General features: G+C 39.4%; 1 protein-coding gene across 1 annotated transcript in view; it reads left to right on the top strand.

The window, feature by feature from the left end:
• Positions 1 to 27,291, top strand: part of LOC102278624 (ATP-binding cassette sub-family C member 4-like) — a gene marked incomplete at its 3' end in the record, with an annotated part of 52,358 nt that overhangs the window by 9,028 nt on the left and 16,039 nt on the right. The window contains exons 5-6 of the mRNA XM_070366977.1: positions 170 to 361; positions 15,524 to 15,679. Coding sequence (XP_070223078.1) covers positions 170 to 361; positions 15,524 to 15,679 — 348 coding nt within the window. The remainder of the gene's footprint in view (positions 1 to 169; positions 362 to 15,523; positions 15,680 to 27,291) is intronic.

The following is a 27,291-nucleotide window of genomic DNA, read 5'->3' as shown; positions in this document are numbered from 1 at the left end:
GAGATCATCAAAGCTCTCATCAAACTCCTATTTCTGTCCTTTGGGAATGATAAGACTTGAGATATTTTAAGCCAGTTACATATAAAAGCAGCACATATCATTTACAATCTTGGAACACCTATAAACGAGACCTTCTGTCCTGACCCGTGTGATGTCATGTGTCTTTCAGATGATTTCAGTGGAAAGAGTGATGGGATATTTAGACCTTGAGAAAGAAGCTCCCTGGGAATACAAGGATCATCCCCCACCACCCTGGAGTAATGAAGGAAGGATGCATTTTTACACTGTTAACTTCAGGCACACCTCAGATGGGCCTCTGGTATTGAAGAACCTGTCTGCAGTCATTGAATCAACAAAAAAGGTTTGTTTAACCCAGTTGTCTCTTTAAAATCCAGCTAAAAAGTTAGCACCATATTTGTTCTTGGCTTCCTTGTTGCTGTGTCAGGGGACTCTTTGTTCCTCATGGATGCACGTTCGATAAGTTGCTTCAGTTGTGTCCGAGTCTTTGTGACCCCATGGGCTGTAGCCTGTCAGGCTCCTCTGTCCATGGAATTCTCCAGGAAAGAATACTGGAGTGGGTTGCCATATACTCATCCAGGGGACCTTCCCAACCCAGTGATCAAACTGGCATCTCTTACGTCTCCTGCATTGGCAAACAGGTTCTTTACCACTAGTGTCACCTGAGAAGTTGTGTAGTGACATGGTAAGTGCATCATTCTTGGAAATTGACCACTGAAGGGGGACCCCAGCATTTTTTTGTGTTGCGAGCTCCCTCATGGTGCTTGGAGGGCCCTGGGCCCTGGAGCTGGAACTTAACCTGAGCTGGGATACTATGTGTTTTACCCAATTATTCATGAGGAGTCTCAGAAGTCAGCCCTGGCTCCCTGTCTCTCCTAACTCTTAGCCCTAACTCTCCTATGTCTCATTTCTTGCCATCTTTTCTTCTTTTTACCTCTGGAATCTTCTCTTCCTCCCATGATGCCTTTCAATTGAAGCCTCCTCCTCTATCCCTTGGCCCTTCCCATAGACTTGTCTTCCACTCACCCACACTTAGCTGTCATCCCCTTCCTCTCACCCCACAGGCTGCTTCTTTCTTTAGCACAGATCTGATCCTTACTGGCCTGGGTAAGATGATGCTCAAACCATAGTTCAGCCCCAGGTCCTCTCCAAACAGGGACTGTGTGGCCATCAGAGAAGAGCTCAGAATCGTGATTCAGTCAGGGCTGAGGAACAAAAGCCCCCCGTGGAGGCAGGACCCAGAGATTTGCTTAAAGTTGATGAAAACAACCCAAAAGGAGCAGAGGAGGATCCATGTGGGAGATGACAGAGAGGTTTGTTTCCTGGTCCTGTCAGCATCCATGGCTGCTGGTGACGTTCTTTTCACACTCAGCTTGGGTCCTCCAACTCAGACCAGGAGAGATGCTTGAAGAAGAAATTGAACCAGAACAGACAAAGTAGTAGGAAGCTCTTGCCCACATACCTGACCATCCTTGGGTCCTAACATTCCCACCCCCTCTGCACTCAGGTCCTGTGTAGATTCTCCCAAAGCGACATGTCCTCCCTGCTTCCAGTGTGCACATGTCACGAAGCTGGTGAAAAATCTCATTTTCTGAGTGAAAGTTTTACTCACTTAGTCATGTTTGACTCTTTGTGACTCCATGGACTGTGTGTCCATGGAATTCTCCAGGCAAGATTATTGGAGTGGGTTGCCATTTGCTTGTCCACAGGATCTTTCCCACCCAGGAATCAAACCTATTTCTCCTGCATCACAGCTGGATTATTTACCATCTGAGTCACCAGGGAAGCCCCTCATCTTCTGAGTTAATCCTAATATATCTGGTTCTGTGAGATACTTGATTTTTCATCAGCATTATATAATTCTTTAAAGATAGCATTTATGGTATACCCATGTTCATAGCAGTATTATTCACAGTAGCCAAAATTTGGAAGCATCCCAAGATTTATATCATTTATCAGGTGAATGGATAAGCAAATCCTTACAAGGTAGTATATCCCCACAATGAAATATTATCATTCAACCTTAAAAAGAAAGAAAATTGTAATCTATAGGTGAGCCTTGAGGACATCATGTTACGTGAAATAAGCCAGAAACAAAAGGAATGAATACTATATAATTCCATGTATGAGAATCCTAGAGCAATCAAATTTATAAAGACAACAGTAGACTATTGGTAGCCAGGGACTGGAGTGAGAGGGATGGGGAGCTGATGTTTATTGGGTACAGAATTTCAGTTTTACATGAGAGGAAATATTCTGGAAATTGGTTGCAAAAAAGTGTGAATGTACTTAACACTAAACTATCCTCTTAAAAATTGTTCAATTCAGTTGTCACTCAGGCGTATCTGACTCTTTGCGACCCCAAGGACCACAGCACACCAGGTTTCCCTGTCCATCACCAACTCCTTGAGCTTGCTCAAACTCATGTCCATCGAGTCAGTGATGCCATCCAACCATCTCATCCGCTGTCATCCCCTTCTCCTCCCACTTTCAAACTTTTGCAGCATCAGGGTCTTTTCAAATGAGTCAGTTCTTCACATCATGTGGCCAAAGTCCTGGAGTTTTAGCTTCACCATCAGTCCTTCCAATGAATATTCAGGGCTGATTTCCTTTAGGGTTCATTCAGAACTGATTCCTGGTTGTTCATTAAAACCTTCTTTTACATTGATCAGATCAGATCAGTCGCTCAGTCGTGTCCGACTCTTTGCGACCCCATGAATTGCAGCACGCCAGGCCTCCCTGTCCATCACCAATTCCCGGAGTTCACCCAAACTCATGTCCATTGAATTAGTGATGCCATCCAGCCATCTCATCCTCTGTCGCCCCCTTCTCCTTCTGCCCCCAATCCCTCCCAGCATCAGTCTTTTCCAGTGAGTCAATTCTTCGCATCAGGTGGCCAAAGTACTGGAGTTTCAGCTTTAGCATCATTCCTTCCAAAGAACACCCAGGACTGCACTCCTTTAGAATGGACTGGTTGGATCTCCTTGCAGTCCAAGGGACTCTCAAGAGTCTTCTCCAACATCACAGCTCAGAAGCATCAATTCTCTGGTGTTCAGCCTTCTTTATCATTCAACTCTCACATCCATTATGTCTACTGGAAAAATCATAGCTTTGACTAGACAGACTTTTGTTGATAAAGTAATGTCTCTGCTTTTTAATATGCTGTCTATATTGGTCATAATTTTTCTTCCAAGAAGTAAGAATTTTTAATTTTATGGCTGCAGTGATTTGGGAGCCCCCCCCAAAATCAAGTCTGTCACTGTTTCCATTGTTTACCCATCTATTTGTCATGAAGTGATGGGAACATATGCCATGATCTTAATTTTTTGAATGTTGAGTTTTAAGCCAGCTTTTTCACACTCCTCTTTCATCTTCATCAAGAGGCTCTTTGTTCCTCTTTTCTTTCTGCCATAAAGGTGGTGTCATCTGCATATCTGAGGTTTTTGATATGTTCTTCCTGCATGTTATACTCCGTATATAAGTTAAATAAGCAGGTTGACAATATATAGCCTTGATGTATATTGGTGTAGTCAATAAAGCAAAAGTAGATGTTTTTCTGGAACTCTCTTGCTTTTTCTTTGATCCAGTGGATGTTGACAATGTGATCTCTGGTTCCTCTCCATTTTCTAAATCCAGCTTGAACACCTGGAAGTTCTCAGTTCATGTACTGTTGAAGCCTATCTTGGAGAATTTTGAGCATTACTTTGCTAGCATGCAAGATGAGTGCAGTTGTGCAGCAGTTTGAACATTCTTTGGCATTGCCTTTCTTTGAGATTGGAATGAAAACTGACCTTTTCCAGTCCTGTGGCCACTGCTGAGTTTCCCAAATTTGTTGGCATATTGAGTGCAGCACTTTAACAGTGTCATCTTTTAGGATTTGAAATAGAAATTGTTAAGCTGGTAAATTTTAGGTTACATGTTTTACCAAAATTAAAAGATATCATCTGTGGCATGCTTTGTAATTTTCATCTGTATCTCACAGAACCCTGAGGCTTCTTAAGATCAGGTAACATCTTGTTTTCATCTTGTTCCCCAGGAAATGGCATTCTGCAGGGCACAGTGAGAGTACTAAGGGACTTCTGGCTAAGACAGTGAGTGAGTAGCACACAGGTCTGAGCAACCAGTAACCAACACACACACATTTCTCAGCTAGCTCAGTGGTAAAGAATCTGCCTGCAATGCAGTGGATGCGGGTTCAATCCCTGGGTGGGGAAGATCCTCTGGAGAAGGCAATGACAACCTGCTCCAGTATTCTTGCCTGGGAAATTCCATGGACAGAGGAGCCTCGTGGGCTACAGTCAATGGGGTCACAAAGAGTCAGACATGACTTAGTGACTGAGCACGCAGGCACCCTTTTAACATGAAATGCTCAAATGATAGATACCCAGAGAGAAGCTTCAGTTAGTCACAGGGCAAAAACTTGCTCCAATTGTTTCCATTTTCATTGTTGGTCAGGAGGAAGATGAGAATTAGTATGGCAGGAAAGCATTAACTACATTAGCTACAATTTTTATGAAATCCTGTCCCTGAGAGCACTGTAGATGATGTTTGCTTACTTGGAGACAATGTGTCCATCAGATTTCCTGTTGTAAATATAATTCTGTTAATGTGTACTGATCTTAAATTTCTCCCAAACCAAAAATATGAATATCTATGAAACTATGTAGTACAACTTAAGACTGTAACAGATTTGTATTCTTTTATCTTAAAATCCCCAAATCCTAGGGTTATCTGAGGTTCTAAAGTTTGTGAGGGAAGATTGAGTTTGAAGACTGAATTAATAATTGCAGTAACTTGACTTTTGATCCATGTTTTGGTCAACTCTCAGTGTCACTGTTAGCTTCATTTCTGTGTTTGTAGGTGATACTTGTGCAGTGTGTTCATGAAGTGATTTCACTCCACTTGTGTACATCTCAGGTGTCCTCTCCTGCTCACCCGTTCCAGCCCCTGACACTCCAGGACACCTCTTTGGTGTTGGATTTGATTGAGAGGCTGCTTTGGGGGACACAGGAGTGAGCCCGCCTAGCAGAAGTGGGGCTCTGTTCTCTTTCCATCATGTCCTCTGCTGTCCCAGTTCCTGGAAATTAGAGTCAACAGGAAAGTGTAGTAGGTACCATGCAGGTTTCTCATTCATGGAAGAAATAGCTAGTAAAAGTAAAGACCCAAAATGAGGTAAATAGAACCCTAGGCTTCCTGGTTAGATTCCAAACACAGGCTGAGTTTTTCATTTAAATGGTTTTGTGCTTCATTTGATCATTTTAGAGAGTGCTGGGTCATTTTAAAGCTTTTCCAGCTCTCGAGGTAGGTTGATTTTGATTTGTTATCTTCTTTTCTTGTCCAGAGCTATTACTTGCTTAATACATTTTTACAGATGCTTACTATACCTTGCTATAATGTACAAAATATTGCTGTCCTACATTTTCTCCTTTTTTAACATATTTTCTCCACAACCCCTCCTCTCACACTGATTGTCCCCCTTTCCCTGCTGGCTTCCTCATTCCTTGTGACTCAGCCGGTGGTGTCAGGGCCAGCAGTACCTGAATCACCTGGAATTTCTTAGAAATGCAGAGTCTCAGGCTCGCCCAGACCTCTTGATTCAGCATCACATTTGAACAAGATCTTCCAGTAAAGTCCTTTCTCTCCCATGGGCAATTTTTGATGAGTGATAAACTATGATATCCAAGCATTGTACTTTGCCAGTTTGAAATGGAGTCATGAATCACCCAAACACCTGTTGAGTCTGAGCAGGAGGCTCTAGAATGTTCTGTGCCACTTACCTTACTGATTTATTTGCTTTTATATTCTGGAAATCATACCTTTATATTATAATCCAACTCTATGTTATTTCAATGCATTTATCTGCATCTTTTCCAGTGGAGTCTGTCTTCATCACAGATAGTTTTCATCCTTCTTCCACCTTTCCCACACCAGCCTCCTACAGGGGCTGGAGGGACTTCTCACAGGCTCATCCCTGCCTGGACCTGAAGTCAGATACAGCCCAGTGCAGCAGTGTATGTGCAGCTCTTTCACTACCTGATGGTATCAAAAATGAGGCTTGCTGTTCCAAACAGGACATTAACTCTGTTTGACCCATTTCCCAGGAACCATTGTCCCACTTAGCTGAAGGTTTCTCTCCCAGCCCAGCTGTGGGTGCTGGTTCTTCCTGCTTACAGCCAGCCCACCTGACCTCAAGTACCCCTTTCTTCTCTGTGATGTTGGCCATCTTGTCCCACTCACCACATTTTCTGCATCCATATCCACATAATGCTTTAACTCTCTGGCAACAGGATTTCTATGGTAGGGCTGTTCCTTTAACTGCAACTATATAAAGAAGGCTGAGCACTAAAGAACTGGAGTTTTCAAACTGTAATGCTGGATAAGACTCTTGAGAGTTTCTTGAACAGCAAGGAGATCAAACCAGTCAATCCTAAAGGAAATAAACCCTGAATATTCATTGGAAAAACTGATACTGAAGCTCCAACACTTTGGCCATCTGATGCAAAGAGCCAACTCCTTGGCAAAGACCCTGATGCTTGGGAGGAATGAGGGCAAGAGGAGAACGGGGTGACAGAGGATGAGATGATTAGATGGCATCATTGAGGCATTGGACATGAGTTTGAGCAAACTCTGGGAGAGAGTGAAGGACAGGGAAGTCTGGTTTGCTGCAGTCCATGGGGTAGCAGAGTTAGACATGACTTAGTGACTGAACAACAACACACCTCTCCCCAATTTCTCTGTTTAAGCTACATAGAAGGGCATAATAAGGTATCAGTCCATCAAGGAGATAAGGAGACCACCAACAAAACGAAAAAGAGGCTGGCACATATGGATCTGAGTCCCATGCTATGACTTAAGGGCTCTGCTATTTCAGGCAGACTAATTAATCTTATAAGCCTTGACCTTCTCATTTGCAAAATGGAAGTGATGGGACTTAACATCTAGTTTTGATCTGCAACTTAAACAAAATAAGACATATTAAACACTCAGCGTGAAGACCAACACGCTGTAAATACTTGGACAAAGATAGATGGTTGTCATTTTCATAGGATCTAAAACCTTAGGGGCTTCCCAGGTGGCACTAGTGGTAAAGAATCCACTTGCCAATATAGGAGACTTAAGAGACCAGGGTTTGCTTCCTGGATGGGGCAGATTCCCTGAAGAAGGGCATGGCAACCCACTGCAGTATTCTTGCCTGGAGAATCCCATGGACAGAGGAGCCTAAAGTGCTTCAGTTCATAGGGTCACAGAGTCAGACACGACTAAAGCAACGTAGCACACAGCACAAAATGACCTTAACTACTTATGCTGCATAAATTGTCATCTGTCCTGTGAAAATAAGGGGTTGGCCAATTGCAATCATATTTATGGCTATAGGATCCATCTGCCGTATCTATTTCTCTGTCTAGCTTATCTTATACCTAAATAATATAGTAATAGATTATCCATATCAATAACCTCAGATGCAGATGACACCACCCTTATGGCAGAAAGTGAAGAGGAACTAAAAAGCTTCTTGATGAAAGTGAAAGAGGAGAGTGAAAAAGTTGGCTTAAATCTCAACATTCAGAAAACCAAGATCATGGCATCTGGTCCCATCACTTCATGGGAAATAGATGGGGAAACATTAGAAACAGTGTCAGACTTTATTTTTTGGGGCTCCAAAATCACTGCAGATGTTAACTGCAGCCATGAAATTAAAAGACGCTTACTCCTTGGAAGGAAAGTTATGACCAACTAGATAGCATATTACAAAGCAGAGACATTACTTTGCCAATAAAGGTCCGTCTAGTCAAGGCTATGGTTTTTCCAGTGTTCATGTATGGATGTGAGAGTTGGACAGTGAAGAAAGCTGAGTACCAAAGAATTGATGCTTTTGAACTGTGGTGTTGGAGAAGACTCTTGAGAGTCCCTTGGACTGCAAGGAGATCCAACCAGTCCACGCTAAAGGAGATCAGTCCTGGGTGTGCATTGGAAGGACTGATGCTGAAGCTGAAACCCCAATACTTTGGCCACCTCATGCGAAGAGTTGATTCATTGGAAAAGACCCTGATGTTGGGAGGGATTAGGGGCAGGAGAAGGGGATGACGGTGAAAGAGATGAACTGGATGGCATCACTGACTCAATGGATATGAGTTTGGGTAAACTCTGGAGGTGGTGATGGACAGGGAGACCTGGCGTGCTGCTATTCATTGGGTCACAAAGAGTCGGACATGACTGACTGACTGAACTGAACTGAACTGAGATTATCCATAAATTTCTCCAGTCTGAGTTAAAAACCTCAGCCCCCTATGAAAGCCTCTGTCTCATGATACCTCAGGTAATACAAATAATACAAAGGCAAATTCAATACAGATCCTGGTTTTAGCACATACAGTTCACTTGAAGAAATAAGAAAATGCTTGTATCAGCTTTGTAATATAGAAAACAGTTATAATTTTTATAGGAGTTTAGAAAAGATGATATAACATCCATTAGGGTTGAGAGAAGTCCATATAAGGAACAAGTAGAGTATTTCTGAGAGATTAGGCATGTGAAATACACTTAGTGACTTGCTAGGATTTCAGTAGGTGGAAACATTTATGAAAGTCATTCCAGGAGGTGGGACCAACATTAGCAAAGGCTTGATGCCCTGATTCAGTGAATGAAGAATTAGGCATCTACAGAGCATTCGGGGAAAAGAACTACCAGGTGTATAACACACATATTCACACAACCCTCACAACTACCCAGAAAGCCCAAGGAGCTGACTTGTGGAGATGAAGGATGGAGAAATTAGTGAGTGCAGTTTTGTACAGGTGACTTCCTGGGGCACATGTCCAGCATAAAGCCGTCCTTTGGGAGTTTAGTCTGAGAAGTGAGTGCACATGGAGCAGAGTGGGCAGATGTGGGAGACACAGAGCCAGTAGCTGTTTTACCTCCAGCAAGACATCATGGGAAACCGATTCCACCTTTTGGGATCAAACTCATGTTAATTAAAACATAGTTATAACACACGAGTTTGTGAATGTGCAAGGAAACTAGTAGGAGTAGAAAATGGTATCATATTTCTGAGAGGTAGGCTGGCAGTACTTAACAGCCTTCTCAGAAAATGTTCATACCTGGTTCTCAGCAATTCCACATCTGAGAGTTTATCTTCAGGAAATAATTAAGGTTGTTTAGAAAGATTTAGCTTCAGGGATATATAGCCCGTTATTTATAACTGCAAAATATTGGAGACCACCTAAAATATCCAACAATAGGCGATTTGTTAAGTAAATGATCACATATACTATAATATTAATAGCCATTAAAATAAATACATTTTTTGAAGTGCTGAATAAAAATAGATTACAACAGTATGTTCATAATAATTCCATTTTGTTTAAATATATGAACTTTTATCTTTAAGAACACATGTATAGAAATAAGGTTTTCCTTGGTGGGTCAGTGGTAAAGAATCAGCCTGCCAAGTGGGAGATGTGAATTTGATCCCAGGTTCAGGAAGATCCACTGGAGGAGGAAATGGCAACCCACTCCAGTATTCTTGCCTGAGAAATCCCATGGACAGAGGAACCTGGTGGACTACTGTCATTGGGGTCACAGAGAATCAGATATGACTTAGTTGACTAAACAACAATTAAATAAGAAAGGAGAAAGAACACATATTCAAATCTAGAAAGAAAACACATCACCATGTTACAAATGGTTTTATCAGAGTGCTGGGGTGATGGCTAGTATTTATGTACTTTTCAGATTCATTTACACTGATTACAATTAAGGAAAGAATTTTTCTTTAAACTTTTAATTTTGTATTAGAGTATAGCTGATTAACAATGTTGTGATAGTTTCAGGTGAAGAACAAAGGGACTCAGCCATACATATACATATACATGTATCCATTCTCCCCCAAACTCCCTCCCATCCAAGCTGCCACATAACATTGAGCAGAGTTCCCTTTGCTACACAGTAGGTCCTTGTTGTTATCCATTTTAAATATAGCAGTGTGTACATGTAGATCCCAAACTCCCTAACTATCCCTTCTCCATAGCCTTCCTCCTGGCAACTGTAAGTTTCTTCTCTAAGTCTGTGAGACTGTTTCTGTTTTGTAAATAAGTTGATTTGTATCACAACTTTTTAGATTCCCCATATAAGGGATGCCATGGGCTTCTCTGGTGGCGCAGTAGTAAAGAATCTGCCTATAATGCAAGAGATGCAGGAAACGCAGGTTTGATCCTTGGAAGAGGAAATCGCAACCCACTCCAGTATTCTTGCCTGGAGAATCTCATGGACGGAGGAGCCTGGCGGGCTACAGTTCATGCAGTAGCAAAGAGTCAGACACAACTGAAGCAACTAAGCACAGCACAGAACATAAAGGATGCCATATGATGTTTCTGCTTCTCTGTCTGACTTCACTCAGTATGACAATCTCTAGGTCCAGCCGTCTTGCTGCAAATGGCATTATTTCACTTTTTAATGGATGAATAATTTCCACTTTAAATATTAATACATATCACACCCTTTTATCCATTCCTATGTCAGTGGACTTTTAGGTTGCTTCCATGTCTTGGCTATTGTAAATAATGCTGCAATGAACATTGGAGTGTATGTATCCTTTTGGACCATGTTTTTCTCTGGATATATGCCCAGAGAGTAGCAACATAAGACACACTTAGTGACTTGTGGTTAAGATTTCAGCAGGTGGAAATATTTGTGAAAGGCATTCCAGGAGGTGGGACGAGCATGAAAATCTGATTCATACCTGAGTCTCAGCAATTCTGCATCTGAAAATTTATCTTAAGGAAATATCTGAGTTTGAAAAGATTTAGGTTTAAGAATATATCAGTTCAGTTCAGTCGCCCATTAATGTCTGACTCTTTGTGACGCAATGGATGGCAGCAGGCCAGGGCTCCATGTCTATTACCAACTCGTGAGTTTACTCAAACTCATGTCCATTGAGTTCGTATTGCCATCCAACCATCTCATCCTCTGTCATCCACTTCTCCTCCCACCTTCAACCTTTCCCAGCATCAGAATCTTTTCAAATGAGTCAGTTCTTTGCATCAGGTGGCCAAAGTATTGGAGTTTCAGCTTCAACATCAGTCCTTCCAATGAATATTCAGTGCTGATTTCCTTTAGCATGGATTGGTTGGATCTCCTTGCAGCCCAAGGAACTCTCAAGAGTCTTCTCCAACACCACAGTTCAAAAGCATAAATTCTTCAGTGCTCAGCTTTCTTTATAGTTCAACTCTCACATCCATACATGACTACTGGATAAACCATAGCTTTGACCCGACGGACCTTTGTTTGCAAAGTAATGCTTCTGCTTTTTAATATGCTGTCTAGGTTGGTTATAACTTTTCTTCCAAGGAGCAAGCATATTTTAATTTCATGGCCGCAGTCACCATCTGCATTGATTTTGGAGCCCCCCAAAATAAAGTCAGCCACTGTTTCCACTGTTTCCCCATCTATTTCCCATGAAGTAATGAAACCAGATGCCATGATCTTAGTTTTCTCTATGTTGAGTTTTAAGCCAACGTTTTCACTCTCCTCTTTCACTTTGGTCAAGAGGCTGTTCTTCTTCGCTTTCTGCCATAAGGGTGGTGTCATCTGCATATATGAGGTTATTCATATTTCTCCTGGCAATCTTGATTCCAGCTTGTGCTTCATCCAGCCCAGCATTTCTCATGACATACTCTCTGTATATAAGTTAAATAAGCAGGGTGACAATGTACAGTCTTGACGTACTCCTTTCCTGATTTGGAACCAGCCTGTTGTTTCGTGTCTAGTTCTAACTGTTGCTTCCTGACCTGCATACAGATTTCTCAGGAGGGAGGTCAGGTGGTCTAGTATTCCCATTTCTTTCAGAATTTTCCACAGTTTGTTGTGATCCATACAGTCAAAGTCTTTGCCATAGTCAATAAAGCAGAAGTGGGTGTATGTTTTGGAACTCTCTTGCTTTTTCCATGATCCAGCAAATGTTGGCAATTTGATCTCTGGTTCCTCTGCCTTTTCTAAAACTAGCTTGAACATCTGGAAGTTCATGGTTCATGGACTGTTGAAATCTGGCTTGGAGAATTTTGAGCATTACTTTACTAGTGTGTGAGATGAGTGCAATTGTGTGGTACTTTGAGCATTCTTTGGCATTGCCTTTCTTTGGGATTGGAATGAAAACTGATCTTTTCCAGTCCTGTGACCACTGATGAGTTTTCCAAATTTGCTGACATATTGAGTGCATCACTTTTTAGCAATAAAGTATTTGAAAATTAAGGTATGCATCAATACATTGCTTTTTAGACATAATGCTTTTAGACAGTTAGTAAACTACATTACAGTATCAACATAACTTTAATATGCACAGAGTAACAAAAATATTTGTATGACTCACCTTATTTTGTGGTGTTCACTTTATTGAGGTGGTCTGGAACCAAATCCACAATATCTTTGAAATATGCCTATACACAGAACATATAAGTCACATATATACACATTAAAACCTACCTGTATGTAGAGAATGACCCATTTAAGTTACATAAATTACAGTTTACCATAAGGTACAAAATGACTACCAGGATAAATAAACTGAAGCCCCTTTTACTATGTGTGTGTTTGTTAGTCCCTCAGTCATGTCTGACTCTTATATTTAATCTCTATAAAAACAAATTCTTTTTATAATGAAAACTGATCTTTTCCAGTCCTGTGACCACTGATGAGTTTTCCAAATTTGCTGACATTTTGAGTATGTGATATTCCCAACATGCAATCTGTCCTCAGAAAGGTCTAACTTCTCTGTTTAAAGGCTTGAGTTTTTAAAATTTACTGAATTAATTTACAAATGACTGAAAGCATGTCTTACATCCCTCACTGATTCCAGATTCTTAAACAGAAATGAAATTATCTCTTGGGAAGCTTCCACCAGGAATCATCAGTTGGGCAAACTTATTGGTTTAAAAAAAAAAAAAAAGCCAGTTTATGCATACGTTTGAATGCAGTCAGCTAAAAGCTGGCTTTTTCAACACAGTTACATTCCTCAACAGCATTTTACCTGCTTTATTTATCTCTTACACGTGCTTAGTGTGTTCGTCTTTTTGCAACCTCAAGGACTGAAGCCTGCCAGGCTCCTCTGTCTATGCTTTATGTTGATCTTTGAATATACTGTTCAGTTCAGTTCAGTCACTCAGTCGTGTCCAACTCTTTGCGACCCCATGAATTGCAGCACGCCAGGCCTCCCTGTCCATCACCAACTCCTGGAGTTCACCCAGACTCACGTCCATCAAATCAGGAACTCCCCAAGTCAGTAGGTGCCCAATATGCTACTGGAGATCAGTGGAGAAATAACTCCAGCAAGAATGAAGGGATGGAGCCAAAGCAAAAACAATACCCAGCTGTGGATGTGACTGGTGATAGAAGCAAGGTCCGATGCTGTAAAGAGCAGTACTGCATAGGAACCTGAAATGTCAGGTGCGTGAATCAAGGCAAATTGGAAGTGGTCAAACAAGAGATGGCAAGAGTGAAGGTCGACATTCTAGGGAACAGCGAACTAAAATGGACTGGAATGGGTGAATTTAACTCAGATGATCATTATATCTACTACTGGGGGCAGGAATCCCTAAGAAGAAATGGAGTAGCCATCATGGTCAACAAAAGAGTCTGAAATGCAGTACTTGGATGCAATCTCAAAACCGACAGCATGATCTCTGTTCGTTTCCAAGGCAAACCATTCAATATCACAGTAATCCAAGTCTATGCCCCAACCAGTAATGCTGAAGAAGCTGAAGTTGAACGGTTCTATGAAGACCTACAAGACCTTTTAGAACCAACACCCCAAAAAGATGTCCTTTTCATTATAGGGGACTGGAATGCAAAAGTAGGAAGTCAAGAAACACCTGCAGTAACAGGCAAATTTGGCCTTGGAATACAGAATAAAGCAGGGCAAAGACTAATAGAGTTTTGCCAAGAAAATGCACTGGTCACAACAAACACCCTCTTCCAACAACACAAGAGAAAACTCTACACATGGACATCACCAGATGGTCAGCACCGAAATCAGATTGATTACATTCTTTGCAGCCAAAGATGGAGAAGCTCTATACAGTCAGCAAAAACAAGACCGGGAGCTGACTGTGGCTCAGATCATGAACTCCTTATTGCCAAATTCAGACTTAAATTGAAGAAAGTAGGGAAAACCACTAGACCATTCAGGTATGACCTAAATTAAATCCCTTATGATTATACAGTGGAAATGAGAAATAGATTTAAGGGCCTAGATCTGATAGATAGAGTGCCTGATGAACTATGGACTGAAGTTCGTGACATTGTACAGGAGACAGGGATCAAGACCATCCCCATGGAAAAGAAATGCAAAAAAGCAAGATGGCTGTCTGCGGAGGCCTTACAAATAGCTGTGAAAAGAAGAGAATATACTGTTAGTTCACTTAATTTCTCGTTGCTTTGGTTTTGATAAATAGAGTGATACTTCACATGTGTCTTTCTAAGATGTGATTGTAGATATCAGCTGGTTTATAAAATCCCTTTTGAAGTGCTGAGGTGACAGTTTCTGTATAACTAGCAATGGACGGAGGAGGCTGGTGGGCTGCAGTCCATGGGGTTGCAAAGAGTCGGACACGACTGAGCGACTTCACTTTCACTTTTCACTTTCATGCATTGGAGAAGGAAATGGCAACCCACTCCAGTGTTCTTGCCTGGAGAATCCCAGGGACAGGGAAGCCTTGGTGGGCTGCCGTCTATGGGGTCGCACAGAGTCGGACACGACTGAAGCGACTTAGCAGCAGCAGCAGCAGCAAATATTAATTGTATTGTTAATCTCATTATGTGAATTTTGCCTATTGGCTGCTGCCCATTAAGACAGCGAGACCTGTGTTTTACAATTGTAAGATGTTTTCTTCAAGGACAGAATGTCATTAAGGTATTTAATGTTAGGAAGTGACTTAATTTTTCTACCAAAAAAAAAATCCTCTCAAATAATAGAACTCTCAGAAAATGGATAGTTATTTGTGTATAACACTTCTGACTTGTTAACACTGCTGTAAAATTATCCACATAATTCTCAACATAGAAATACCCAGACATTAGGAATAAACATAATTTAAACTTAATTTTTATGGATCACTTAGGAGACTGCTGGCTTTTCACTGCCTATAGATTAATTCTGTTATTATTAACTCTTCTTTGAGACACAGGGTCTCAACTAGGGGACATTTGTCAATGTCTGGCATTTTTGGTTGCCGAAATGTGAGGAATGTTTCTGGTTTCTAGTGGTTAGAGTCCAAAATACTACTGAAAATCCTACAATATACAAGATTTTGGGCATATATCCAGACAAAACCAACTATAATTAATTATCCCCCAATAATGAATTATCTGGGCCCAAATTTCAACAGTTGAATTGACTGAGAAATGTTTAGACTACATTCTACATAGACTTTAAAAATTCTTTCACAACTGACAGGATTTCTCCTAGGTTTGTTGCATGTTGTTAATTTTTAATCCCTTCTGGATCTCATTACAGGTTGGCATTGTGGGAAGAACAGGAGCTGGGAAAAGTTCTATTTTTTCTGCGGTTTTTCGATTGTCAGAATTTGAAGGCTTACTTTCAGTTGATAGCTGTTGGATACAAGCCACTGGACTTCACAATTTAAGGAAGAAAATGTCAATCATACTACAGGTATGCACATCAGAGCATTCTCATATGTTCTTTTTATAAGGCACCAAGTTTAAATGATTTGAATTTGATTTTTATTTGTTTTCAAATTGGATAAAAATGTTGATCCTTTTGCCCCCAGTAGAGCATATTTTTAGCAGCAGGTATTTTCAACAGATAATCTAATCACATACCAGATTTAAAAATATATATATTTTATATTGAAATATAGTTAATATACAATGTTGTGTTAGTTTCTACTGTACAGCAAAGTGATTCAGTTTATACATATATACTTTTCATGTTGTTTCCACTATGATTTATTTCAGTTTTTGGTTCAGTTCAGTTGCTCAGTTATGTCTGACTTTTTGTGACTCCATGGACTGCAGCACGCAGACTTCCCTGTCCATCACCAACTGCCAGAGCTTGCTCAAACTCATATCTATCGAGTCAGTGAGCCATCCAACCATTTCATCCTCCATCGTCCCCTTCTCTTCCTGCCTTCAGTCTTTTCCAGCATCAAGGTCTTTTCCTATGAATCAGTTGGCCAAAGTATTGGAGATTCAGCTTCAGCATCAGTCCTTCCAAAGAACATTCAGGTTTGATCTCCTTTAGGATTGACTGTTTTGATCTCCTTGCAGTCCAAGGGACTCTCAAGAGTCCTATCCAACCCCACACTTCAAAAGCATCGATTCTTCAGCACTCAACTTTCTTTATAGTCCAATTCTCACATTCATACATGACTTCTGAAAAAACCATACCTTTGACTAGATGGACATTCATTGGGAAAGTAATGCCTCTATTTTTTAATATGCTGTCTAGGTTAGTTATAGCTTTTCTTCCACAGAGTAAGAGTCTTTTAATTTCATGGCTGCAGTCAACATCTGCAGTGTTTTTTGGAACCCAAGAAAATAAAGTCTGTCGTTGTTTCCATTGTTTCCCCATCTATTTGCCGTGAAGAGATGGGTCTAGAGGCCATGATCTTAGTTTTCTGAATGTTGAATTTTAAGCCAACATTTTCACTCTCCTTTTTCACTTTAATCAAGAGGTTCTTTAGTTCCTCCTCACTTTCTGCCATAAGGGTGGTGTCATCTGCATATCTGAAGTTACTGATATTTCTCCTGGTAATCTTGATTCCAGTTTGTGCTTCATCCAGCCCTGCATTTCTTATGATGTACTCTGCATATAAGTTAAATAAGCAGGGTGACAAAATATAGCCTTGATGTGTGCCTTTCCTGATTTAGAAGCAGTCTTTTTTTTCCATGTCCAGTTCTAATTGTTGCATCTGGACCTGCATATGTATCTCTCAGAAGGCACGTAAGGTGGTCTGTTAGTCCCATCTCTTTAGGAATTTTCCACAGTTTGTTGTGATCCACACAGTCAAAAGGCTTTGGTGTAGTCAATAAAGCAGAAGTAGATGTTTTTATGGATATGGTTATTTATTACAGGATATTAAATATTCTTCCCTGTGCAACAGTATGACTTTGTTGTCTATACACTGTATACATAATAGTATCAATCTGTGAATCCCACACTCTCAGTCCATCCCTCCCCCCTGCTCCATTCCTGTGGCAACCACAAGTCTGTTCTCTATCTGTGAGTCTGTTTCTGTTTTGTAGATAAGTTCATTTGTTTCATATTTTAAATTACACATATAAATGATATCATACGATGTTTGTCTTTCTAACTTATTTCATACATTATGGTAGTCTCTAGGTCCAGCAATGTTGTTGAAAATGACATTATTGCATTGTTTTTATGGCTGAGTAGTATTTCATTACATATATATATATATATAAAACATCTTCTTTATCCATTCATCTATTAATGCACATTTATTAATAGGTTCCTTCCATGTCTTGGCTATTATGAATAGTGCTGCTGTAAACATAGAGATGCATGTATATTTTGAAATACAGTTTTTTCCTGGATATATGCCCAGGAGTGGGATTGCTGGACCATATGGCAACTCTGTAGTTTTTTTTTTTTCCCCTTCCTCTCATCTCCCTCCCCATCCCACTCCTCTAGGTTGATACAGAACCTCTGTTTGAGTTTCCTTAGCCATACAACAAATTCCCATTGGCCATCTATTTTACACATGGTAATGTAAGTTTCCATGTTACTCTTTCCATGCATTTCACCCTCTCCTCCCCTCTCCCTGTGTCCACAGGTCTATTCTCCATATCTGTTTCTCCACTGCTGCCCTGTGCATAGATTGTTAGTACCATTTTTCTAGATTCTGTGTATATACATTAGAATACCATATTTATATTTCTCTTTCTGACTTACTTCACTCTGTGTAATAGGTTCTAGGTTCATCCACCCCATCAGAACTGACTCAAAACCATTCCTCTTCACGGCTGAGTAATATTCCACTGTGTATATATACCACAACTTTTTTATCCATTCATCTGTTTATGGAAATCTAGGTTGCTTCATGTTATAGCTATTGTCAATAGTGCTGCCACGAACAATGGGATACATGTGTCTTTTTCAATTTTGATTTCCTCAGGGTATATGCCTAGGAGTGTGATTACTGGGTCATATGGTGGTTTTATTCCTAGGTTTTAAAAGAATATCCATACCGTCTTCCATAGTGGCTGTATCAACTTACATTCCCACCAAGAGTGCAAGAGTGTACCCTTTTCTCCACACCCTCTCCAGCATTTATTGTTTGTAGACTTTCTGATGATGGCCATTCTGACCAGCGTGAGGTGATGTCTCTTTGTAGTTTTAATTTGCATTTCTCTAATAATGAGCGATGTTGAGCATCTTTTCATGTGTTTGTTAGCCATTTGTATGTCTTCTTTGGGGAAATCAAAGCAAGATCTGATCCTCTATGACCCACCTCCTAAAGTAATGGAAATAAAAACAAAAGTAAACAAGTGGGACCTGACTAAACTATTTGTAGGTTTTTTTTTTTTATTTTTTAAAAAATTTTATTTTTAAACTTTGCATAATTGTATTAGTTTTGCAATCTCCATACCATCTTCCATAGAGGCTGTATCAATTTACATTCCCACCAAAATTGTAATAGAGTTGCCTTTTTTCCATATCCTCTCCAGCATTTCTTATTTGTAGACTTTTAAATCATGGCCATCCTGACCAGTGTGAAGTAGTACCTCAGTGTTGTTTGCATTTCTCTAGTGATTAGCAATTTTAAGCATCTTTTGTTGTGCCTGTTGGCCAATGTGTGTCTTCTTCACAGAAATGTACCACAACTTTATCCATTCATCTGTTGATGGAAATTTAGATTGCTTCCATGTTACAGCTATTGTAAATAGTTCTGAAATGAACAACAGAATACACGTGTCTTTTTCAATTTTGGTTTCCTCAGGGTATGTGACTAGGAATGAGATTGCTGTGTCATATGGTGGTTTTATTCCTTGTTTTTTTAAGGAGTCTCCAATACTGCCTTCTGCTACTTAGATATTCTGCTCATTTTTCAGTTGGGGTTGTTTGGGTTTTTTTTGTTGTTGTTGAGTTATATATATTAACTGTTTGTATATTTTGGAAATGAAGCACTTATTGGTCACAAAATTTTCAAATACTTTCTCCTATCCATAGGTTGTCTTTTCCTTTTGTTTATGATTTCCTTTGCTGTGCAAAAGTTTGTACATTTGATTAGGCCCCATTTGTTTATTTTTCCTTTTATTTCTATTCCCTTGGGGGACTGACATAAAGCATTGGTATGATTCATGTCAAAGAATGTTTTGTCTATGTTGTCCTCTGAAGGTTTTATGGTGTCATGTCTTATATTTAAATCTTTAAGTCATTTTGGGGTATGGTAAGAGTGTGCTCTAACTTCATTGATTCATATGTAGCAGTCCAGATTCCCATAGTAGGAATCTGAAGAGGCAGTCTTTTCTCTATTACATAATCCTGCATTACTTATTGAAGATTATCTGAGTGTAAGTGTATGGATTCATTTCTAGGGTCTCTATTATTTTCCATTGATCTATATGTTTATTTTCATGCCAATACCATACGTTTTGATTATTGTAACTTTGTAGTGTGGTCTGAAGTCTGGGAGGGCTATGACTCCTGCTTCGTTATTTTTCTTCAGGATTGTTTTGGCAATGCTTGATCTCTTATGGTTTCATTTAAATTTTATGGTGATTTTTTCTAGTCTGTGAAATATTTGATAGGAATCATTTTAAACCTGTAGATTGCTTTGGGTAGCATGGCCATTTTAATAATATTAATTATTCTAATTCAGGAGCATGGGGTATTTTTCCATTTCTTTGAATCATCTTTAATTTCCTTTATCAATGTTGTTTATTCTTAGCAAAGAACTCTTTCACTCCTTGATGAGATTTGTTTCTAAGTATTTTAGCTTGTAGATGCCATTTTAAAAGAGATTGCTTTTTTTTAATATTTTTTTTATTATATCCCCTTTCTGATATTTCATTGTTAGTGTAATGAAATATAACTGATTTCTTTATGTTAATCTTGTATCCTGCTATCTTGCTGAATTCATTTATTGGTTCTAAGAGTTTTTGTGGGGAGTCTTTAGAATGTTCTATGTAACATATAATCTACATAATAAGGACAGTTTTCCCACTTCTTTTTCATTTGGATACCTTTTTTTTTTTCTTGACTCATTCCTGTGACTAGGACTTCCAATACTATGTTGAATAAAAATGGTGAGAATGGGCATCCTTTTCTTGTTCCATATTTTAGTGTGAGGGTTTCAGCTTCTCACTGTTGAGTTGTATGTTAGCTGTGGGTTTGTCATAAATAGCTTTTAGTAAGGTTAAGATATTTTCCCATTATACCCACTTTGGTAGGCCTTTTCTTCATCATGGATGGATATCAGATGCTTTTTATACATCTATTGGAATGGCCATGTGGTTTTTGTCTTTCCCTTCTGTTGATGTGGTGTGTCACGTTGATTGGCCTGTGTGTGTTGAACAATCTTTGTGCCCTGGGAAGAACCCAACTTGGTCATGATGCCTAATCTTCTTTTATCTGTTGTTGGATTTAGTTTCCTAATATTTTGTTGAGAAATTTTGCATCTATGTTCATCTAAGTTATTAAGCTGTCATTTTCTTTTTTGTTAGTGTCTTTGTCTGGTTTTTGTATCAGTGTAGTCGTGGCCTCATAGAGTGACTTTGGGAGTGTCCCCTCATTTTCTGTCTTTTGGAAGAGCTTGATAAGGATTGGTATAGGTTCTTCTTTTTATGTTCGGTAGAATTCCCCAGTGAAGACATCTTTTCATGGACTTTATTTGCAGGGATTTTTAAAAAAATATTGCAGAATCTGTTTTACTTCTAGTGTGTAGTGTGCTCAAATTATCTGTTTCTTCTTGATTCGGTTTTGATGCACACTGGGTTTCTAGAAACTTGTCCATTTATTCTAACCTCTCAAATTTGTTGGCATCTAAATCTTTGTAGTATTCTCTCTCTTTTTTATTTCTACAATATAAGGTCTTATTTCTCCTGTTTCTTTTTGTTTACTTATGTCCTCTCTTTTCTTCTTGTTGAGACTAGACAAAGGTTTGTCAATTCTTTTTTTTTTTTACCCTTTCAAAGAAACAGCTCTAGGTTTTCTTGATTTTTTAATCCCTATATATTTCCTCTCTGATCTTTATTTTTTCCTTCCTTCTGCTGACTTTAGGTTTTGTTTGTTCTTTTTTTTCCTTAATTCCTAGGTGATAGGTTAAGCTATTTACTTGCTTTTTTTTTTCTTTTTCTTTCTTTCTAAGGAAGATCTGTATTGCTATGAAATTCCTTCTAAGAACTGCTTTTGCTTCATCCTGTAGGTTTTGTCTGGTTGTGTTTTCACTGTTATTTGTCTCAAGGTATAAAATTTTTCTTTGATGTCATCATTGACCCACTGTTTGTTTTAGTAACATATTACATAGTCTCCATATAATTATGCTTTCCTCATTTCTCTTTCCATGTTTGATTTCTAGTTTCATGACCTTGTGGCCAAAAAAGATGCTTCAAATAATTTATTTTCTTTCAAATTTGTTGAGGCTTGTTTTATGCCCTAGTATGTGGTCTATTCTAGGGAATGTTCTATGTACACTTGAAAATTTATACTCTGTGTTTTGGGGGGTTGTAATGTAATATCCTGAAAATATCAGTTAAGTCTAACTATTTTAATATATCATTTAGGATCGCTGTTGCTGTATTGATTTCTGTCTGGGAAATCTGTCCATTGATGTCAGTGGGGTGTTAAGGTCTCCTACTATTACTGTGTTTCTGTCAGCTTCTACCTTTATTTCAGTTAGTATTTGTTTTATGAATTTGGGTGTTCCTATATTAGGTGCATTTATGTTGATGAATGTAATATCCTCTTCTTGTATTAGCCCTTTTATGATTATATAATTTCCTTTTTTGTCTTCCTTTATGGCCTTTGTCTTAAAGTCTTTTTTGTCTGACATGAATATTGTGAGCTCCCACTTCCTTGTCATTTCCATTTGCATGAAATACCTTTTTTTTATCCCTTCACTTTCAGTCTACATGTGTCCTTTGCCCTGTTGCATGTCTCACACTGGCAACAAATTATAGATTCTTTTTTTTTTTTTTTTTAATCCAATCTGCCACTCTTTGTCTTTTTATATGAGCATTTAGTCCATTGACATTTAAAGTAATTATCAATAGATATGTATTTGTTTCCAGTTAGTTTTGTATTTCATCTTTCATTTGATTTTCCTTCTTTGATTTGATGGTTTTCTTTTGTATTGTGCTTATGCTTTCTTCTTTTTGGTTTTTGTGAGTCTGCTGTATGTTTTTGATTTGTTTTACAAGTATATTAACCTCTTCCTATAGCTGATGACACTTATTTTAGATTGGTAGTCATATTAGGCTCAAATGCATTCTAAGAAAAATCTACATTTTCTTACTTTCCTCCCCCACATTTTGTGATTTTCATGTTCTGCTTCACATCTTCATGTTTACCCTTTTACTGTTCATTGTAGTTATCATTGCTTTCACCAAAAAAAATTTTTTTTAAGTCTATATACTGGATTATTTAAGTGATTTATTTTCCAATTGTGATTTTCTTTCTTTTTTTTTTTTTTTTTTGCTTGCTTTTTTATTTAGAGAAAACTTTCAATATATCTTCTAGGATAGGCTTACTATTACTGTATCCTTTTAGTTTTTGCTTGTCTAAGAAATTCTTTACCTTTCATATTCTAAATGATTATTTTGTTGGGTAGAGTATCCTAGGTTGCAGGTTTTTCCCTTCCAGTACATTGAATGTATTTGGCCACCTCTTGATTTCTATGGAGAAATCAACTGATAGCCTTATGGAAATTACCTTGTAATTAACTCTTTTTCTCTTGCTGCCTTTATAATACTTTCTTTAACTTTTGCCATTTTAAATACGTTTTTGTGTAGATCTGTTTCTATCTATCTAGTTTGGGACCTTCTGTTCTTTCTGTACTTGAATATTTGGTTCCTTCTTTAGATTTGGGAAGTTTTAAGCCCTACTTTCTTCAAAAACATTTTTATTTCCAATTTTCTCTTTATTTTCCTGTTGGGATCCCCATCATGTATAGATTGGCACACTTTATATTGTTCCATAGGATCGCAATTGCTTTCATTTTTTTATTTGTCCATCTGCTGTTCTGATTTGGTGATTTCCATTGTTCTAACTTCCATATCATGTATTCATTCTTCTGCAATTTGCTATTTATTGTCTATATTGTTTGTTGTTCAGTTGCTATGATATGTCAGACTCTGGCAACCCCTTGGACTGTGGCACATCAGGCTCCTCTGTCTCCCAGAGATTACTCAAATTCACATCCATTGAGTTGGTGATGCTATCAAACCATCTCATGCTTTGCTAGCCTCTTCTTCTTTTGCCTTCAGTCTTTTTCAGCATCTGGTCTTTTCTAATGAGTCAGCTCTTCACATCACTTGGCCAAAGTATTGGAGCTTTAGCTTCAGCAAGACTGTAGCTCAGCTTTTGCCTCAGAAAATAAGTTTTCTAATTTTTTTTGGTTCCTCATTGTAGTTTCTAGTTCACTTTTAGAGTCATCTACATTTCTATTGATAGTCTTTCTTAATTTCTTCAGAATTTTCATTTCTTTCTTTTTGAACTCAGAGTCTATTAGACTGAAGAAATCTGTTTCATCATTCTTTCAGGGGATTGCTCTTGATCTTTTGATTAGGAGTGGTTTCTGTGCTTCTTCATTTTGCTTATATTTCTCTTACTCTAGGAATTTAAGAGAAAGAGTTATCTACTGTGGTCTGGCAAGGATGTTTTTATATGGGAATGTCCCTATTTCGATTGTGTGAGTTTAATGTTTTTAGTGTGAGACTGTTTTTATTACCATTATGGATGCCTCCTGCATCTTTCCTCAGTGTGTGCTGGTGGCTATCCCCTCTATAGGGGGTATGCCTGGTGTGGTGACCAAAGCCTGCACTTGATGTTGTGTGGAGCTTCCTCTTTGCTCTGTGGTTTCATAGTCCTCTCAGGGAAAGGGTCTGCTTCCCAGTTATTAGAGTCAGTTCAGTTCAGTCACTCAGTCGTGTCCAACTCTTTGCGACCCCATGAATCATACCATGCCAGGCCTCCCTGTCCATTACTAACTCCCAGAGTTTACTCAGACTCATGTCCATTGAGTCGGTGATGCCATCCAGCCATCTCATCCTCTGTCATCCCCTTCTCCTCCTGCCCTCAATCCCTCCCAGCATCAGAGTCTTTTCCAATGAGTCAATTCTTCGCATCAGGTGGCCAAAGTACTGGAGTTTCAGCTTTAGCATCATTCCTTCCAAAGAATACCCAGGTCTGATCTCCTTTAGAATGGACTGGTTGGATCTCCTTGCAGTCCAAGGGACTCTCAAGAGTGTTCTCCAACACCACAGTTCAAAAGCATCCATTCTTTGGTGCTCAGCTTTCTTCACAGTCCAACTCTCACATCCATACATGACCACTGGAAAAACCATAGCCTTGACTAGATGGACCTTTATTGGCAAAGTAATGTCTCTGCTTTTCAATATGCTATCTAGGTTGGCCATAACTTCCCTTCCAAGGGATAAGTGTCTTTTAATTTCATGGCTGCAATCACCATCTTCAGTGATTTTGGAGCCCCCCAAAATAAAGTCTGACACTGTTTCCACTGTTCCCCCATCTATTTCCCATGAAGTGGTGGGACCAGATGCCATGATCTTGGTTTTCTGAATGTTGAGCTTTAAGCCAGCTTTTTCATATTCCTCCTTCACTTTCATCAAGAGGCTTTTTAGTTCCTCTTCACTTTCTGCCATAAGGGTGGTGTCATCTGCATATCTGAGGTTATTGATATTTCTCCCAGCAATCTTGATTCCAGCTTGTACTTCTTCCAGCCCAGAGTTTTTCATGATGTACTCTGCATATAAGTTAAATAAGTAGGGTGACAATATACAGCCTTGACATTGCCGGGGTCCAGCCCTGGTGGATCCAGGGAATTCGAAGGGGAGAAGGCTTCGGCAATCAGGAAACAACAGCTTATTTAAATGTTAATTAAAGATATAAAGAGTGGTTAAATAAGGGTAGCTCAGTGAGGAAATTCAGTGGAGAAAAGAGACTGAATAATTCAGCCAGAAGGTGAGAGAAAGAACGACATGAGGAGACCAAGTTTTGGTGAATAAGGCCCGCACTTTATTTTCCAAAGTAGTTTTTATACCTTAAGTTATGCATAGAGGATAATGGGGGAAGGGGTAGAGTCATGCAGTAAGCCAGGCTTTCTTCCTGAAAACTTATATGCAAAAGTTTGGGTGATTTGCATCATCTTCTGGCCCGGAGGCCTGTTAACATTTTAAGATCCTTTCTTCAGAAAACTTATTTTTCTCTAAAGGTGATTAGTCAGGTGCCACCCTCCAAAAGTATTAGATAAAGTTGCATTCCTATAGGGCAAAGGTGTGGTGGGCTATAACAAGAAAAAGAATTAACTCAAGGGTCCAAGGTTACAAACATTAAAGCTACTACTTACACCAATTATATTAATCAATACACTGCCAGGGACACAGTAGGTAAGGGATATGGAGACTTAGCAGCAAATATTGGCCCAAAAAGGTGAAAAACCCTTCACCAATACAATTTCTAATCAATCTTTTAACTGCTCAAAGGAATCTGTATTTAGACAGTTTAGAACATCTCATGCCTCTCACAGTTGGGAGACTCTGAACAATCACATGTGGCCGGAAAAACCTATTCAGGCAGGCTAGAGGACTTCCAAAGGAGTTTGTAGGTTGAAACACTGTCCCACCCAAGAATTATTAACTGGAGCTGTAAGTTAACTCTTTTTTCAGAGAGAGGTAGTGGGGGATATCCCCCCATAAAGTCAGAGGTGTAGGTGAGAGCACAAAGCAGAAAGTAGGCAGACTCTGGTTTAGGGGGTAGATGCTCGAGAATTTCCAGGGGGACTTCTGGAGGCTTGATCCCGCCTTTGTGTATGCCGAGCCTCCTTCCTCATGACCTTTGCCATGGGTGGAGCTCCTCACTGCCGGCTCCCAGCATGACATACTCCTTTTTCTATTTGGAACCAGTCTGTTGGTCCATGTCCAGTTCTAACTGTTGCTTCCTGAGCTGCATACACATTTCTCAGGAGGGAGGTCAGTTGGTCTGGTATTCCCATCTCTTTCAGAATTTTCACAGTTTATTGTGATCCACACAGTCAAAGGTATGGCATAGTCAATAAAGCAGAAATAGGTGTTTTTCTGGAACTCTCTTGCTTTTTCCATGATCCAGCGGATGTTGGCAATTTGATCTCTGGTTCCTCTGCCTTTTCTAAAACCAGCTTGAACATCTGGAAGTTCATGGTTCACGTATTATAGTAGAAGTCCCCGTATCTGTTTCTGAGCTGCAGTGTAGGCAGACCTGGAGCTCTCCCACTGGGAGAGGAACCATTGAGTATTCCTGTGCTAGAACTGTCCACCAAGGAGTGGGTTCCCTGGTGTAACCTGTCACCTATTGTGTGGGCTCATGAAATACATTCTTTTGGCACTATCCTTGGCTCTGCATCAACTATGAGAATGCAGGCAATCAGCCCTGGTGTCCTCAATACACTGTGCTCTTAAAGCCACCATCACAAATCCATAGCTGCAGATCAATTGAAGTCAGATTTCAGGACTATAGTAGTTTCTCATGGAATATTATTCAGCCTTATAAAGGAAGGAAATTCTGAGGCATGCTACAACACAGAAAAACCTTGAGATCATTGTACTAAGTGAAATAATACAGTCACAAATGACAAATATTGTATTATTCTACTAATGTGAGGTACCTAGTGTAGTCAATTCATGGAGACAGAAACAAGAGAGAGGGTTACCAGGAATTGCAAGGACAAAGGGGAGGGGAGTAGTTGTTTAATAGGTACAGAGTTTCAGTTTTGAAAGATAAAAGAAATTCTATGCCTGGATTGTAGTGATGGCTCTATGACAATGGGAATGTGTTTAATAGCACTGAACTGTACACTTAAAGTGGTTAAGCAGAAAATTTTATGTGTATTTTACCGCAATTAGGGCTTCCCTTGTGACTCAGCTGGTAAAGAATCTGCCTGCGATGTGGGAGACCTGGGTTGGGAAGATCCCCTGAAGAAGGGAAAGGCTACCCACTCCAATACTCTGGCCTGGAGAATTCCATGGACTATACAGTCCATTGGGTCACAAAGATTCAGACACAACTGAGTGACTTTCACCACA

This window comes from Bos mutus, unplaced genomic scaffold (genome assembly GCF_027580195.1).
Source record: "Bos mutus isolate GX-2022 unplaced genomic scaffold, NWIPB_WYAK_1.1 CTG384, whole genome shotgun sequence".
NCBI lineage: Eukaryota > Metazoa > Chordata > Mammalia > Artiodactyla > Bovidae > Bos > Bos mutus.
Note: the sequence above shows the minus strand (reverse complement) of the source record. Positions and strands in the feature narration are given on the sequence as shown.